We start from the raw sequence: 18,899 nt of genomic DNA, 5'->3' as shown, positions 1-18,899 counted from the left end.
TGTGGTACCAAAGCATGGTTGAAAAGTGCTAAAGAATTGATAAAATGGCTATAAGTGGTGGATCTAGTGATCGGTAGAGGATCGAGGAGCTTGAGACCATAATGGTTGCCCTAAAAACTCATGCGGTAACTCAAAGATGTCCAATACTTTACATAGCTTAGATGAGGAAACTAGAGATGCCTTAAATGTCCTTCAAAAAGAATTTGAGTAGTTCAAGGCCTAAGTGAATGTTTTACAAATGGCTGTGGCCAAGTCGAGTTCTAGCTTGATGGAAAAAGGGAAAAGTGCCAAAGTGTCGAAGCTTTAAAGTTATGAGAGGGCAAGAGTTGTCAAAGAGCTTGAAAACTTCTTATTTGACATAGAACAATATTTTCAAGCTGTGCACATAGAATTAAAAAATGATAAAGTTACAATGGCTTTAATGTACCTTGCCAGGGATGCCAAACTGTGGTGGCATTCAAAATTTGTAAATGATAAATGCCTTATTAAAACTTGGGTAGACCTTAAGTAAGAGTTGAAAATCAGTTCTTCCCTGAGAATGTGAAGTATATGGGCCAAAAAAAGCTTTGAGAATTAGTGCAAACGAGAATGATGTAGGAGTTTGTAAGGAGCTTTTCTACCCTAATATTGGACATTAGAGACATGTCTAAAAATGACAAAATGTTCTATTTCCTTGAAGGCCTTAAACCTTGGGCCAAGATAAAATTACAAAGACAAAAGGTGTAAGATGTGGCCACAGCCATAGTTGCTGCCAAACATCTTCATGATTATAATGATAGCCCCTTAAAACAAAAGAATCCTCCATCATGTGGTAGTAACTCCAACTTTGGAAATAGTGGTAAGATGGCCAGAGTGGACTAACCTTTTAATAGGGTATCTAATAAGGGGCCTTTTGGTCGAGATAATTCCCAACCCAAGGTAAAGAATGCATCAAATTTCAAGCCAAAGCAATCGTTAGCTTACTTCTTATGCCAGAGGTCACATCAAGTGGTCGAATGCCCATATAAAGGTGCCCTTAATGCTCTGAGAGTTTCTTTTCAAAAGTTTTCTAAAATGCCCAAGACTATTGAAGAAATTGAAAAATAGCAAGCAAAGATAGGCTCAATATGGTTCCTTTATGCCATTCATACCTAACTAAACATGATAAAGAAAAAACCTAGAAGATAACTGATGTATGTGGACCTAGTACTCAATGGTAAGAGCATAAAGGCTATGGTAGATATAGGTGCAATCGATACCTTTATCACATTAGAGGAAGCAAAAAGGTGTGGTTTCAAGGTTAATAAAGATTGTGAGCAAAAGAAAGTGGTTAACTCGTTAGCTTTTACGATCAACAAAAGCTTCAAGAGTGTGATACCAAGTTAGGGCCATAAAAAGGAAATGTAGATTTTATGATTTTCCTCATGAATGACTTTGATGTTATCCTAAGATGGACTTCATGATGTTGGCTCAGGTGACCTTAATCCTCGCTACTAGTTGCCTATTATTCCAAGGGAAACACCTATGTGTTGTGTCAACCATGATATTCCCTAAGAGTGGGAAGAAAATGATTTTAGCATTATAATTTAAAAAAGTGGTAAAGAAAGGGAAGCCCTTCTATATAGCCATGTCGATTTACAAATAGGGGATTGAGTTGGAACCAACACTCGATAAGGTGTAAAAAATATTTAAAAAGTTTATGAATATGATGCCAGAGCAATTGCCTAAGGTCTTATCTTTTCGAAGATTAGTGGACCATGAGATTGAGCATCTCTTAGAAGTTAAGTTGCTAGCTAAAGGTCCATATCATATGGCTTCACTAGAGTTGGCTGAATTAAGAAAACAATTGGATAAGCTCTTACAAGTCAGGTTCATTAAACCATCAAAAGCACCATTTAAAGTACTTGTGCTATTTTTAAAAAAGCATTATAGGAGTTTACAATTATGTGTGAACTATAAGGCCTTGAACAAAGTCACTGTGAGAAACAAATATCCTATTCCCCTTATTAGCGATTTGTTTGATCAACTAAGCTAGGTCAAATACTTTTCCAAATTGGACTTGAGATCTAGCTATCATTAGGTTAAAGTTACTGAAAGAGATAAGCTAAAAACCAACTATGTAATGCGGTATGTTGCATTTGAATTTCTTGTTATGCCTTTTGGATTAACTAATGCCTCTGCCATATTTTATACCTTGATGAATCAGGTGTTTCATGACTATCTTGACAAGTTTGTGGTCATCTATTTAGATAACATAGTGGTTTATACTTTTACTTTGAAAGATCACCAAAAGTACCTATGTCTTATATTTCAAAGACTATAAGACCACCTGCTGTATGTTAAAAAGGAGAAATTTGCATTTGCTGAAATATGAATTCACTTTCTAAGCTACATTCGAATGGACATGAAAAAGTTAAGGTTATCAAAGAATGGGCAACATTGAAGAATGTAAATGAACTTCGCTTATTTTTTATATTGGCTAACTATTATAAGAGATTTGTGAAAGGGTACTCTCATAGAATCACGACCCTCACAAAGCTATTGAAAAAAGAGCATAAATGGTGTTCTACAAGTGAATGTCAAGAGGTTTTTAAGGGATTGAAAGAAGCCATAATGAAGGACCCTTTGTTGGCTTTTCCTGACATTGAAAAGCCTTTTGAAGTTTAAATCAATGCATCTGATTTTGCTATTGGGGGAGTACTTTTGCAAGAATGACACCCGATAGCATTCGAAAGTCATAAGTTGAGTGCAGCTAAAAAGAGATATACAGCTCAAGAGAAAGAACTCATGACAATAATCCATTATTTGAGAGCATGGCAACATTATTTGTTTGGTTCACAATTCGTTGTTAGGATAGACAATGTGGTGGTTAGTCATTTTCTCACCCAATTGAGGCTTACGACTAAGTAAGCTAAATGGCGAGAGTTTTTAGTCGAATTTGAATTTTATTTCGAGTACACAGCTAGAAAAACCAATCAAGTGGCAGATGCTTGAATAGACAAGTAGGGTTGGCTACCCTTAAGAGAATTATCCTTATGGTAGCTAATAAAGTCACAACAGATGTCCACAGGCTAATTGAAGATAATCTTAAAAAATACCAATAGGCCAGTGTCATCCTGAAGCTAGTAGCAAAAGAGAAATCCAAGTACTTTTACTAGAAAAATAGGCTCATATTGACAAAGGGTCCTCAGTTGTTTGTGCTAAAAATAGAAGGTCTAAAAAAGATGCTAATAAGGGAATGCCATGACACACCATGGGTGGGTCACCCTCATTGGCAAAGTACTTTGGCTTTTGTAAAACAAGGCTAATATTAGCCTCACATGTGACAAGATGTGATGGAATATATGAAAATTTACCTTGTTTGCCAATAGGATAAAGTTGAAGAAAAAAAACCAGCAGGCATACTTGAACCACTAACTATGCCCACAAAACCTTGATAAAGTATCTCTCTTATTTTTATATTAGGCCTTCCTAAGGTTGGTGATCTTAGGTCTATTCTAGTGGTGATTGACCATTTCTCGAAGTATGGTACGTTTATTTCCACCTAAAAGTATTGCACTACAAAAGATACGACCCAGTTAATATTTAAACATGTAATCAAGTATTAAGGCCTTTCTTAAAGCATTGTTAGTGACAGGGATCCAAGATTCACTTGGTCATTTTAGAGAGAACTTATGTAATCAAGTATTAAGGCCTTTCTCAAAGCATTGTTAGTGACAGGGATCCAAGATTCACTTGGTCATTTTAGAGAGAACTTTTCAAGATCTTAGGATCTCAACTCAACATCTCTTCAAGTTATTACCTATAAACTAATCATCAAATTGAATGATTTAATGGGTTGTAGGAGAAATACTTAAGAAACTTTGTTCAAGCTAATCAAAAGAATTGACCTTTATTGTTGGATATAGCTCAACTTTGTTTTAATTTTAACAAGTGTTCTTCCACAAACAATAGTCTGTTTGAAGTGGTCACTAGATAACTACCAAGACAACTATATATGCCCTTTAAGCCGTATCGAGGGAAGAACCCATGAGCCTTCAACCTTAGCAAAGAATGGAGACAAAATATAAAAATTACACAAACATACTTAGAAAAGGCAGTGAAGCACATGAAGAAATGGGTAGATAAAGGTCGAAAGGTACAGTAATTCAAAGTTGGTGATCTTGTTCTTGTCAAACTAGTGCCCAAACAAACTAGGTTCCTGAAAAAACAGGATTGTAGGTTGGTGCATAAATATGAAGGTCCAGTGAAGATCTTTTCCAAAGTGAGGAATGCTTATTACAAAATCAACCCTTTAAAATGGATAAATGTGCATCCAGTGCTCCATGTAAGTAACTTAAAGCCCTATCATGTGACCCTACAGATACAAGTCACCATGAATCAACTAGAGTTGACATTACCATGAAGCCACCATTAGAATGCTTAGTTGAAGAGATTTTAACTGACAAGGTTTCTAGAGTATATCAAAAAATAGTTCATGAATATTTAGTGAAGTGGGAGGACCTAGGATAAAAAAAAACCAGTTGGGAGAAAGATCATGACCTTTGAGCATTCAAGTAAAAGATTAAATAATTTCAGGCCAACAAGTCAATCAAGGCATTGACAGAATAGGTGGGGAAGGATGTCATGAGCCAATCTTGTATAGGGCCATGATTAGGTTAGGAAAGATGTCATAAGCCACCCATGTATAGGGCCATAACCGGATAAAAGTGCCAAGAGGGAAGATAGATCTCATGTGCTAGGGAAAAGTGTCTCTATTTCAAACATTATAATAGTTCTTAGTAGCATAGCTATAAAATCTCTTAAGCTCTTTAGAGGGGGTGAGTAGTCGACATATTGTTGGGCTACCTCACTGGTTAAGGTACATGTTAAACCATCTACCTAGGGTTGCCCCTCTTGGCCCGACGATGGTGGGAAGACTTGATGTTCTTTTTATACTCATTGTATTATTCTCTTTATTAATAAAACATTTTTTTATACAGGAATACTAGGGGCCACCTTGGTGTGCTCCCATTTTACCTTGATATATCATTGTGTATTCTTGAGATTAACTTGTGGCTTATTGGTTGCCTATTCAAATATTGAATTATCCTTGGCGGACTTGTGTGGAAACATCCATCCAAGTGTCATATGGTCTATTGCTCATTGAAAGAAAGTTTAGGCTATAACATTGGGCCATATCATTTCACAAGCCACCCACCCATTTTACCACCTCTACTCGTACTTAAAACATCATCAACAAATTGATACACAAAATCTATGCATGTAAAGTAAAATTTTTATTTTAATTACGTTGTATGTTTTTCTTCTTATTTATGAAAAATAGGTAAAAATATCACAATTAATCTAATATTGTAAAATTTGAATTTGTGATACTACTTAACCCTTTAATTTAAATGTATTCGATATATAATAATCTATAATATTATTCTTTTTTCTTTTAATTCTTGCTAGAAATTTTAGTGATATCATTGAGGTATTTTTAGATTGATAAAATAAAATTATACGTGACTTGAGAGGAAGATATGTCCAACCTATCAAGCAAGAAAGAATATTTAAAGTGGCATTAAAGTTAGGATTTAGGGATAAACTTGATATTCAAGTCAATTACCAAATAAGTAAGAGGTTAAGGGAAGTAGATGAGGTAGCTATGAATGCTTAGGCTTTGCTTGGTAAAAAGGATGGAAATGGGTGAGAATGAAAATTTTGTTAATTCAATAGTTAAAATTTATAATCACTTTCCTAGAAATGGGTGAGAATAGAAAATTTGTTAATTCAATGGTTAAAATTTATAATCACTTTCCTACTTTGTAACTTAACCATTTGATTTAAGAAATTTTTCATTCTCACCCCTTTCACCTTTCTATACTTCTTATCAAGCAAAATCTTAAAGTAGTGTTGGTCTTACCTTTTAATCTTTTACCTATAAGCTTTTATGTGTGACTTGTACGTTGTCTACCAATTGTAATACATGCTTGTATTCTTTTTCCAAGAGCAAGGCTTGGTTAAAAAATGGCATACAAGTAACATCTTTAAGTTTGTCTAGTCTACACTCTCTTTGTGAGCCTTATGGGTTTAACTTTATGCTAAGCCTCTTGTTTATTGGATCTAACAGACATTACAAAGTCAAGAACCAAGCTATAAACCTATACAAAACAAAGTTAAAAGCAATTTCATCATACCTAAAGCACATCTTTTGTTAAAATGGAAGTTCTAGGAAATATAGCTAGCATTGATGTAGGACCTAATTCCATGCCCATGATATTTTTGTTTTGAATTTTCATGATGGACAAAGAGAAGAGAAAAGCATTTTTTTGTTGGGAATAGTAATTTAAATCCCATAAGTAATTTATTTGGGATTGGCTAAATATTGCTTGATAGATAAGAAGACATGCAAAAGAAGAATTCTAAAAGAAAAAAGATTCTAAATAAGCACGTTTGACTTGTAGAAGAAGAATTCTAAAAGGAAATGATTCTTAATAGGTAAGTTTGTATACTTATAAATAGGTGAAGTCTTTATAGGGTTAGGTATGAGAAAAAAAATGTAAAAGAGTTACAAGGTTTTATGGGATAGACACCCCATAAGAGTACTAGGAATTTACATCCTATGGGTGTGTATGTTTGTATGTTTATGAGTGGACTAGAAAAGACTGAGAGGGTCTATATAGGTATGGTGTATATGAGTAGACTAGAAGAGATTGAGTGGGTCCATATAGGTATGGTGCATAGGTGCACAAGGTTATATATTTGTTTGGATTGAGAATACTCCATAAGATTATAGGAGATTGAGAGGGTCTATAGGTATTAATTATGACTGCTTGATATGGTTGTATGTTTGTAATTCTCTACAACTAATAGATCTTGTTTTTCACCTGTAAACAAAAGTTGGTTAAACCGAATTACGTTAAATTATTGTCTCTTATGTGATTGATTGTTTGATTTCGTTTTCGCTAGTATGATTGGATTGAGGGTTTTTAACCTAACAAATGATATCAAAACTTTGGTAATCCCTAATAATTTCCTCGTTTGCAAATCTCATGTAAATGCATCATTAATGTCTATTCTCTCGTAAAGCTAATTTGCAATATTTCCATCCCCCTATAAATATAATAAAAAATAAATTGAACTTTTCATAATTGCAATACAAGATCACAACTCCATTCTAGCAAATCGTTTATGTAATGCACTTTTGTCTTGCGAATGCATTTGAGGTAAAATTTAAAAGTATAAAATCATGTCTAAATACTCTAGAAAGAAGTGAATTTTCCTCCGTGTTAACTATTAAGATACAAATTAAATTACTAATAAGCTACTTAAATTCAAATTATTCAAATTATGAATGAAATTGAATTTATGTGGTTAATGAGTATTTATCAATATTTTAAATTTTTTACGTTCTTAAATATTATATAACAAATATAATATAATAGTTATTTACTTTTAAAATTTTATTGACAATAGTAAACAGATATGTTGAGTCGAGTGTTATAAATAAATACTCCACTCAATTGGCTCATAAACCTTAAATTTTTTATTAGAGTCAAAATAGAATCTAGCACAGTACTAGTTCGGTTCAACATGATTACATCTTATTCCAAGTGCAAATAAGCGGTAAATATTTGCGAAATTATTTATTTTTACAAGTATTAAAAGGTCATGATAGTAAATTCATAACAATAATTTTCCAAAGCTTTCTGATATTTTTTCCATAAAAAAAAAAATGAAAAAGCGGTCTCGCATTTTGAATGATGGAACGTGCGAAAGGAAAATAATGGTGTCTGCTTGAAGTTTTATTTAATATTTAAATTTTGAGTTACATAACAAAAAGTAATCCCTTTTATATATTCTTATAGATCTTATCTATTATAATTCGAAATCGAAGCTTCTAAATTAGATTATCAACTTATTAACCACTGAGATATGATCTTAGAGAACCCTATTCCAACTTTTACTTATGGGGCAAATTTGAAGTTTTCAACACTTTAAGCATTTCAGTTTTTTAAATTCTCTTCTTTTTTTCTTTTTTTTTTTGTCATTTCTGTCCAATGGAACTATGGGGCTAAATTGTTATTTGTTGTACATCTCAAAATAGATGCTTGTTCCTGTTAAAGGGTCGTTAATTGCCAAATAGGCAACTTTTTTTAATAAAACAAAGAATCGTATGTAAGAATAGAAAAAAATTGTAATTCTTAAAATTTAAAATTTAAAATTTAAAATTGTTAGATATTAATTTTTAAAATAATTGTATAAATTAATTAAATTAAATTTTAAATTCATATATATATATATATATATATAAAGTAGATTGTATATTATCAAAAGTCTCTTTATTATTTATTTGTTATTATTGTTGTGAATAAGTTGTTAAGCAAAAAGCATGGCGTAAGACTGGAGTACAACAAAGAAAAAAAAAAAAAAAGGTCATCTTATGCCCAAAAGTCGAAAATGAACTCAAACAGTAGAAGAATTTAGGACAAAAGAGTTGAACACGTGTAACGAGACACAAATTAGACATAAATTAGCCCATTTTCCTCCGTTCTCTCACAAAAAGGCATTGGCCTTTTTTCTCTACGAGGGTCCCTCCACCAATGTTTGAAGATTTATTTTAAAATTGTTTGACTCACTAAGAATTGTTTAAAATTGATCCACTCTAATACTTAGCTCAATTATTTAAATAAAATCAACAGTCTGTTTTAAACTACATATAAACGGTCTTCCTATTCAATGTGGGATATACTATATTTTAAACTACCAATAATCCCCAACTGCTTTGGAATGTTCGTGCTTAATCTTTAATCTTTCACACAAATAAATATTATAAATACAAAAAGGTATCTTTCGATTTAAACTTTCAATTAGCTTATATACCTTAGAATTCTAATGAAGTTGATGGTATCCACAAATTAAATTTTAACTCCTATTGTTAAAATTGAAAATATAACACACATAATACTTACTTAATCTTTTGTTAAAGGTTTAGCATTAATATGACCATGTGCTTATCCTTATTAAAGCCAAAGTTAGGTTCCATTATTGGTATCTAAAAAGAATTTTAAACCCATTCCATTTATGGTGCTTATTACCAAATTTTTAGGTAGCGCTTTGGTAAAAAGATCTGTTAAGTTGTTAGCAAATTTAACATAAATTATAGTAATTACCCCATTTTTTTTTATCAATTCTCTAATATAGTTATGTTTTAGACTAATATGTCTAGATTTTCCATTATAAATTTCATTATATGCTTTAGACATAATAGCTTCACTATCTCAATACAAGGAAATGGTTATTATTGGCTATGGCCTCAACTCTATATTCATTAATAAATTTCTTAACTATTCTACTTCCTTACCTATTACAGCTAAAGCTATAAATTCAAATTCCATAACTGAATGTGAAATGCAACTTTGTTTCTTGGATACCCAACCAATTGCACCATCTCCAAGAGTAAACATCCAACCTGAAGTGGATTTATTATCACTTATACTAGAGATCCAACTTGCATCCGAAAATATTTGTAAAGCTGCTAGATATTTTGAATAAAATAAGCCAAAATCTTTAGTTCTTTTAAGATAACCAAAAATTCTTCCTATGCCTTTTCAATGACTTATACTAAGCTTACTTATATATCTTGATAACTTGCAAACAACAAAAGTTATATCCGACCTAGTACAATGCATAACATGCATAATACTTCCAATAACACAAGCATATTCAAGTTGTGCAATTACATGATCTTGATTTTTTATTAACTTTATACTTGTATCATATAGAGTATTGGCTTTTTTTATATTAAGATACTTAAACTTATTAAGTAGTTTCTTAATATAATGACTTAGATTAAGTATGAAACCTTTGTTATATCTCTTAATTTTAATTTCTAAAATGGTATCACCTTAATTTAAATCTTTTATTTTAAAATTAAAAATGAAATACCTTTTAGTTTCATTTATGGCAATCATATTAGTACTTAAAATTAGTATATTATCCACTTAGAGACATATTATAACTCCATATTCTTTAGTAAATTTTGAGCAAATGCATTTATTTGCGCCATTATATTTAAAACCATTAGCCAATTTGGTTTAATCAAACTTTTCATGCCATTGTTTAAGAGCTTGCTTTAGCCCATAAAGTGACTTAATTAATTTACAAACTTTATTTTCATTACCTGGAATAATGAAACATTTTGGTTGTTCTATGTATACTTTTTACTCTAAGTCACCATTTAAAAAGACTGTCTTAACATCCATTTGATGCATATGTAATTTATAAAATGGAATCGAAAGCTATAAGAACTCTAATGGATGTTATTCTAGCTACTGGAGTATATGGATCAAAATAATCTATGACTTTCTTTTGTTTAAAACCTTTGGCAAGTAATCTCACTTTAAAAATTTGTATATAACCAACTATATTATATTTCCTTTTAAACACCTATTTACATCCTATAGGTCTATAACCTAGAGGTAAATTTACTAAAACCCATGTATTATTAGATATAATTTAGTCCTTTTTATCATTAATAACCTCTTTTTAAAAAGCAACATCTTATGAAGTTATAACTTCATTAAATGTTTTAGGGTTTTTTTCTTTATTTAGTAGAATTGGTGTTTTATTTAAGCACTTTGATTCTATTTCCTTCTATTAAGAAAACAATAGAATCTGTAGAAACAAAATCAAACTACAAAATATTCTTTTTTCTAGTTCTTTGGCTCATTGTAAGCTCAACAAAATCATTAGTTTCTTTTCTTTTTTCTTTAATCATAGGAATCATTTCAATTTATTTCTTCATATCAATTTCAGTATCACATATAAACTTATTTTCAAAAAATTCTACATGAATAGATTTAGCAATAACATTAGTATTTAAATTAAGAAGTTTATATGCCTTTGAATTCTGTGCATAACCAACAAAAATACTTTTAATACCTTTAGGTCTAAGTTTTGATTTATAAAGATTAGGTACTTTATAAAAGACAATGTACCCACATACTTTAAAATAATCTAAATTTGATTTTCTGCCATGATTCCAAAGTTCATATGGTGTTTTCAAGAATTTCTTTGAAAGAATTCTATTATGTATATGACATGCTATTACAAATGCTTTTCCCCAAAGATTTAGAGGTAATTTAGCTTTTAATAGCATATATTTATTATATTAACTAAGGTTCTATTTTTTTCTTTTGGCTAAACCATTTTTTTTTAGGTGTATAAAAAGCTATCTTTTGATAAATAATTTCATTATCTTCACAAAAAAGAGAAAACAAATCTGAAAAATATTCTCCACCCTTATCAATTCAAAGAATTTTTTTTTCTCTTTTTTATTTCCAACAACTAATTCATATTTTTAAATTTATCAAAAGCTTCAGCTTTTGTTCTCATTAGATACATAAAAGTATAATGAAAACTATCATCTATAAATGTTATAAAATACATTTTTTCTACCCTTGTTAACAAACCATTTAACTCTCAAATATTGAAATGTACAAGTTCTAACAATTATCTATTTCTTTTAACCTTAGGAAAAGGTTTCTTAGTCAATTTTTCTTTGACACAGATTTCACATTTAACGTAATGATTTTTCTAGTATGTTATATAACCATGCTTAAACATATCATTCATATATTGATAATTTAAATTTCCTAATCTAGCATGCCATAAAGAAAAAAATGTTCAACAATATAAGCAGAAACTTTATATATTTCATTAATACTTAGTTTAAACATACCATTATTAGAATATCCTTTTCCAATGAATATATCATTTAGGACATTATAACTTTATCAGATTGTAGTACAATCTTAAAACCTTTCATAATAGATTTGCAAATACAAGATTTTTTCTAATCTTAAGAACATGAAAAACATTAAGTAAAGTTAATTTATGTCCTGAGGTAAATTTTAATTTAGTCGTTCCTTTTCCAATCACTTTGCCAGGAACATGATTTTCCATAAGAATATTTTCTGGTCCTTTACATTTTTCATAAGAATTGAACTATTTTTTGTTGTTTTAAACATAAATTGTTGCACTAGAATCTAGCCACAAATCAGATGACTTATTTGTAGTAGCCAAATGAACTTCGATGATTATTTCAATTTGTATGTCAGTCATCATTATAATAAGTTATTTGATTTCTTGCCTAACCAGATTTACCTTATTTTCAGAACTAGAACCACTCTTAATTCCAGCATTTTTAAATTTGCAATCTTTAATAAAATATCCTTTCTTTCCATAATAGAAACACATTCTATTCTTATTAAATTTGGATTCCTTAAATCCCTTCTTCTTGACTTTAAAATTGTTTTGAGTTTTTTTAGAAAACTTGTGAGTTTTTCCAAAATTTTGTTCACTCACATGTTCACATTGGAACCTCCAAAGAAGAGTGCATCTTTTGCATAATTTTTTACTTTAATCTATAAATGAGTATGAAATCTTCAATAGTTAAAGTATTTATTGAATGCAAAACCTTTTTTTTATATCCATTTTAAAAAGGTGGAAGTTTTGACAAAATAGCTCCAACTTGAAGTGAATTAAGGATCTCAATTTCTAACTCATTTAACTTCGAAGCCAAAATTCACAACTCATGCACTTAGTCCATGATTAGTTTGTCATCAGTTATGGAAAAGTCAAAGTATTTTAAAGCCAAAATTTTATCAACACTTTTCTTTTCATTCATGTACTTGTGTTCAAGAACAGTTCAAAATTTTTTTGGTGTTTTCATATTTTTTTATAGGTCATATAGACAATTAGATAGTGACTTCAAAATGTTAACTTGACAAATAGTTCATTTTCTTTATGTTAACTTCTTATTACCTTAACAACATTAGAGTCTTAAGGAGTTGATTCTAGAATTGGCTCTAAATTTGGATCAAGTATATAAAACATCTTCAATGCAGTCAACAGGAAAACTATTTTGTCCTTCCACCTAGTATAGTTCAATCCATTGAAATGATCAGGCTAGATTACATCTTGATTCTAAAAATGAACTTTCATACTTGATTCCAAATCAATATTAGTAGGGGCGACAGTAGATGTAGTGGCCATGATAATTGCCTTTAAATTATTATAAAAACTTAAAACAATAAAAATAATAAGAAAGAAAAAATATGGCTTTGAGACGTAAAGAATACCATCTTAAAGGATACAACAAAGTTTTAAAACTCTCCAAATCAGAATCAGTAAAGTTGGTAATGCAAAAAGAACTATTTTTTTTATAAATGAATAGTCACAAAATTCTTATTTAAAAAGTTATGACAATTTGTATAGTCATGTTTTTCTGTTCAAATAAATTCTTTTTCAAATAGTCATATTTTCCTGTTCAAACATGCCTGTTCAAAATAAAAATAACATTTTATTGACATTTCAAAATTTAAAGTAAAAGATTTAAACAAAAAATAAATCTATTTTCTAAATAAACCCAAGTGGCCATTCTTTGACTTTTAAAATTATTTGACCTACTAGAAAAATTCTTAGCAATCCCAAATTACTTGGCACACTCCAACACTTAGCTCAATTATTTATACAACACAAGTAGTCCCTTTTAAACTACATATAAATGATCTTTCTATTCAATTTGGAATGCACCACATTTTAAATTACCAACAGTTTTTATGCCTAATGAAAATAAGGTCCCAAAAATATATGTGTCTAGTTTTAATTAAAGTAGCATTTAGTATCTTACAATATTATCATGGTAATGTAATTACTAGGATGATTTTATTACTAGAGTGATCCTAACACTTGTGGTTTGAAATCACTTTATTTGGTTAACAATGACTAGTTCTTAGGAATTAAAGATCATTGTGTTTGGTATTATTAAAAACCAAACATTATTTTGTGTAAAAGTATGAAATAACAATTTATATTATAACAGTAACACAAATTAATAATATTAAGATTATTTACAGATAACAATTTGTAAAATATTAGTAATATTTATTTATTTTATAATAAAATATTATTAAATTACTAAATTACTAAATATATTTATTGATTAAATTGATTTTTATTATATAAATTATGTAAAAATTTTGAATTAGAAAATGAAATCAATCTATTAAATTCATAATAAAAAAATAAAAATATTATATATACAATTTTAAAAAATAAAAAATACATAAATTATTTTAAATTTGTTATAATAATATTAGTTTGAAAATATAAAAATTTATAATATAAAATAATTACAATTTTAAGATGCAACAAATTTTTAATTCACATATTAAATGGTTAAAATTAATTATTGTTAATTTTACATATCATTTCATACTGGTTAAAAGTTTTTCACCCTTTTATATGGAAATTAAATCACCCTCCAAGGTAATGATTTGATCACTCTCGATGATCCAAGATCACCACCACGTAAGATCAATGAGTGCTTACAAAACACAGTGATCTAATCACCATGTATCAATCACCATGGTTTTTAGAGTGACCACCTAATACCAAACATTTCCTAAGGTAAATTACATTATTGATCATTGGATTATGATTGTGTTTTTAAAATAGTCCTTAAATTATTAAAATTTTAATTTAGTCACTAAATTTTGAGTAAGTATTTTTTTTTATTACACAAGCGTTAGTTTCTAATGGTGTGTTAATGTGGCAATGCCGCATCTACCATTAAATGCCACATTGCATTACCATGCCAATAAAAAAAAAATTTTATAAATTTATAATGCCATGTCAATAATGTCACGTAACGTATCAGGTAACATGGCATTGTCATGTGGTATTGTTATAGACTAATGATTTGGTGATAAAAAAACACTTACTCAAACTTTAGTAACTGAATTAAAAACTTTAATAATTAAGTGATCAATTTCAAATACAATCATAGTTGAGTAACCAATGATATATTTTACCTTTTTAATTACAAGGTAAACTACTTAAATAATTAAATATGTGGTTTATCTCAAAATAAAAGTGACCCTTGAAATTTAATCTTGTGTTTGTCTTATTAATATTAAGCTTAACAATGTTAATTATATTTATTTTTTATTTGCCACATTGCTTTTTTTTTTCTTAAATACTTTTCTTCCTTCTCATTTCTAATAAAAAATGTTTTTTTGTTATTTTTCTTTTTATCTTCATATAGAGTCTTTGTAATTTATTTTGGGTTAATATTATGAATAATTCATAAATTATAGTGAAATGTTTAATGTGATATTTGAATTATGAGTCTATTAACTAATGTAATATTTAAAGAGTTATCATATGTTATCATTTGAAACTAACCATATTAGAGATAAATATCACATTAATTAACATATTAGTAATTAATGTACCGCATTAAAAATTTTAAAATTTAAATATCATATTAAATATTTTATTATAATTAAAGAGCTTTTTGTAAGGTTAACTTTTTTTTCATATGTTTTAGATATCCATTAAGTAGGGTGAAACTATTCTCCTTCCTTTCTTGTTTAACCTCTAATTGCTATGATTTTTTATATTTTTATTTTTTCTAATTGTGATATTTCATTTGGCTGCACAAATTCATAAATATAAAAAGGACGTCAATTATATATTTTTTAAAAAATTACATTTATTATCAAACCAAATTCTTACATGCTATATATACCACATTATGCATAATTGTTTTTGATACATACACTAATTTATACGTAATCAATAATCAAATAATATACACTAATTGTTTTTGATACATACACAAATAATAGTACATATTAAAAAAAAAGAAAAGAAAAGACATCATGGAAGTCAACCAACCATTCAAAGCTCAGTCTATAACGTAATTGCATGCTTAATACTTTACATAAAAAATATTAGATCCCAAAATGCTTTGATTTGATGAAATTTTGAGTGTGTGATTTTAATATAATAAAAGTCAACAAATTCAAAGTGCCATTATAAAACGGTAGTAATTGTTAGTCCCACAAAATATTTTTGATTTGGACTTTATGGATTAATTAATAAATCCGGATGGTTCTCGATTTTGATAAAAGGGTCATCGTCACCGCTATTAATTCATACTAAGCATGCCGGGCCCCACTTTTTTTTTTTTTTTTCAATGTTGGCATGAATCTATTTAATTTGATTAGAGTTAATTTAGGTTTTGTATAACAATACTGTTAAGATTAGGAAAAGTTCGATTTAAAAAAAATACATTTAAAAAATAATACTGTAAAAGTTTGCTGTGAAAAACTATGATTAAAATTTCTAAATATTTAGTATTGTTATAAAAAAATTAAAAATGTTTAAACAAATGATGTATGAAAAAAAATAAATCATGTCAAAAATAAACAATTTAGTAACTATTTAATTATTTTGTTTTCAAATCAGATATTTCAAATCGCAGCTGCACTCCTAATTAACTTTTAGGGTTGGCTCACTTTTAATTGTTAAAAAGTGCTTTTAAAATAAATCATAATTTGTTCGGAATCCAAATACATGTTAAAGGAATCGTTACTTTAATTTTTTTAATAAATACCTTTTTTAATATAAAAAGCTAGGTTACTTTATAATTTGATAATTACCAAATTAAGATCACATACTTTAATCTAATAAACTAATTTAATAACATTTGTCAATATTTATGTGATTCGTTGATAAAATATCGATTTCTTCATAACCTGGGAAAAGAAAGCATGGTTACGATGGAGTTTGCAACATGGAAATTGATGTAGGAGAAAAGCATAGTAGGATGAATGAGAATAAGCCATCCAACTACAATAATGAGCAAAGACGGAGATTGGGTACCAGTCCTGTCAAGAACAATGAAATGTACGACCTGGAACTGCTGTGGGCTTGGGAACCCACAATCAGTTCATCTCCTTCGGGACTTACTGAAGCAAGAAGATCCCAACGTGGTTTTTCTATGTGAAACCATCATAAATATTAGGACGTTAGAGAAAATAAAAATGAAGTTTAATATGCAAGGAATGGTTGGGGTGGATGCAACTGGAAGGAGTAGTGGTCTCGGAATGACGTGGCAGAAGGAAGTTAAAATGGAACTCCAGAGCTTTTCGAAATATCATATTGATGTGAAAGTCACGGATCAAGAAGGGAAAATGTGGAGGCCAATGGGGTTTTATGGCGAACCAGAAGTAAGAGCAAGAGAACCAGCACGGAATGTACTACAAAGGTTAGCTCAAAACAATGACATGCCATGGTTATGCCTTGGAGACTTTAATGAGATTCTTTGGGACAATGAAAAAGAATGGGGAAACTTGCGACCAGAATGGCAGCTAAGGAAGTTCATATCCACCCTTATAGAAACAGGTTTTTATGATCTTGGTTACATAGGGCCGGAGTTTACATAGAGAAGAGGTCGATGCGTGGAAAATGTGATAAGGGAAAGACTAGATAGGGCTTCGCATGTAGTGTATGGGGAGAGCCGTTTCCATGGTGAGACATCTGGTTAGCTTAGTTTCTGACCATTGTCCTATAATGGTTAATACTTTAAGGCGGAATTGGAAGGCAAGCAACAGACGAAATAAATGCAAGTTTGTGGACAATGCATGGTAAAAGATGAAGAAGGCAGAGTGTTGATGGAATCAGCATGGAACGATTACAAGGACTAGGGCCTAGTAAAAACTTAAGGCTATGGGGAGGAGGTTAATGGCGTGGGAAAGGAGCAAATTTTTTGGTTTAAGAACTAAGATTGTGGACTTGCAAACACAACTTGGCGAGCTAAACAATCGAGCATGGAGCCATAAAGTCGCTGAAGAAGAAATGGCCATTAAAACAAAGCTAAATGAATTGCTCGAAAAAGAAGAAGTGATATGGATGCAAAGGGTAAGGACAAATTGGCTCAACTAAGCGACAAAAACACTAAATTCTTTCACATGCAAGCTACTCAAAGAACCAATATGGTCAAAAGGCTCTTTGATTTATTTATAAAATGATTATTTAAGATGTTTTTATACAAAAATAAAAGATCTTAAATAATCTTTTTATAAAAAAAGAATAAAAGGATTATTTTTCATCAAATGATTCTAAATAATTTTTTTATTTTTTTATATTATGGATTATTTAATAATTATATTTATTTTATAAAAAATTTATTTAAAGTGTTTCTCCACAAAAAAAAAAGTTTTAAATAATCTTTTTATAAAAATATTAACCCTAAAGCATAAACCTTAAAATATAAAAAGATTATTTAAAGTTTTTTTTGTAGAAACATTTTAAATAATCTATTTATAAAAATATAAAAGGATTATTTAAGGTATTTCTATATAGAAAATACCTTAAATAATACTTTTATAAAAATATAAAATGATTATTTAAGGCGTTTTCTATATAGAACGTCTTAAATAATCCATTTATAAAAATATAAAATGATTATTTAAAGGTTTTCTACACAGAAATGCCTTATAATCTTTTATAAAAATATTAACCTTAAACCCTAAAATATAAAAAGATTATTTAAGGTATTTTCTGTACAAAAAATGTCTTAAATAATTTTTTTATAAAAATATTAACTTTAGACCCTAAACTTTAAAATATAAAAAGATTATTTAAAGCGTTTTCTGTATATAAACACTTTAAATAATCTTTTTATAAAAATATAAACAAATTATTTAAGACATTTCTGTACAAAAAATTTCTTAAATAATCCATTTATAAAAATATAAAATGATTGTTTAAGATATTTTTTATGTCAAATGCCTTAATTACAATATAAAAAAATATTTTTTTGTATAAAAACCTACAACTAAATTTAAGCAAATTTCAGACATGCTTTTCAAAATGGTAATGGCTATTTCATCATTTTTTTTATTTAGGTCAAATTTGAAAATAAGACAACTTTTCTCATCGAAATCATAGAATATCACAAGAAAATGTGGGTTTTTGATTTTAAGATTTTGGGTATTATTGAAAATCTTACATTTTTTCACATAATCAGATTATTTTGAATCAAATGTAAGAATTAAATATCCATCATCAAGATTCCA

At 28.9% G+C, this 18,899-nt stretch overlaps 1 protein-coding gene across 1 annotated transcript; it reads left to right on the top strand.

The window, feature by feature from the left end:
- Window positions 1-16,676: 16,676 nt before the first annotated feature.
- Window positions 16,677-17,264, top strand: LOC149519717 (uncharacterized). Its single transcript, XM_089757822.1, has one exon. The coding sequence runs from the start codon at window positions 16,677-16,679 to the stop codon at window positions 17,262-17,264; it is 588 nt and encodes a 195-aa protein (XP_089613948.1).
- Window positions 17,265-18,899: the final 1,635 nt, after the last annotated feature.

This window comes from Durio zibethinus, chromosome 3 (genome assembly GCF_047325235.1).
Source record: "Durio zibethinus cultivar Kanyao isolate XHJ-2024 chromosome 3, ASM4732523v1, whole genome shotgun sequence".
NCBI classification, from domain to species: Eukaryota; Viridiplantae; Streptophyta; class Magnoliopsida; order Malvales; family Malvaceae; genus Durio; species Durio zibethinus.
The sequence above is the reverse complement of the archived record's forward strand: the minus strand, read 5'-3'. Positions and strand labels throughout refer to the sequence as shown.

What these genes read in the sequence shown, in the direction of transcription:
- LOC149519717 (XM_089757822.1), top strand. Translation starts at nt 16,677, where the DNA reads ATGAGCAAAGACGGAGATTGGGTACCAGTCCTGTCAAGAACAATGAAA.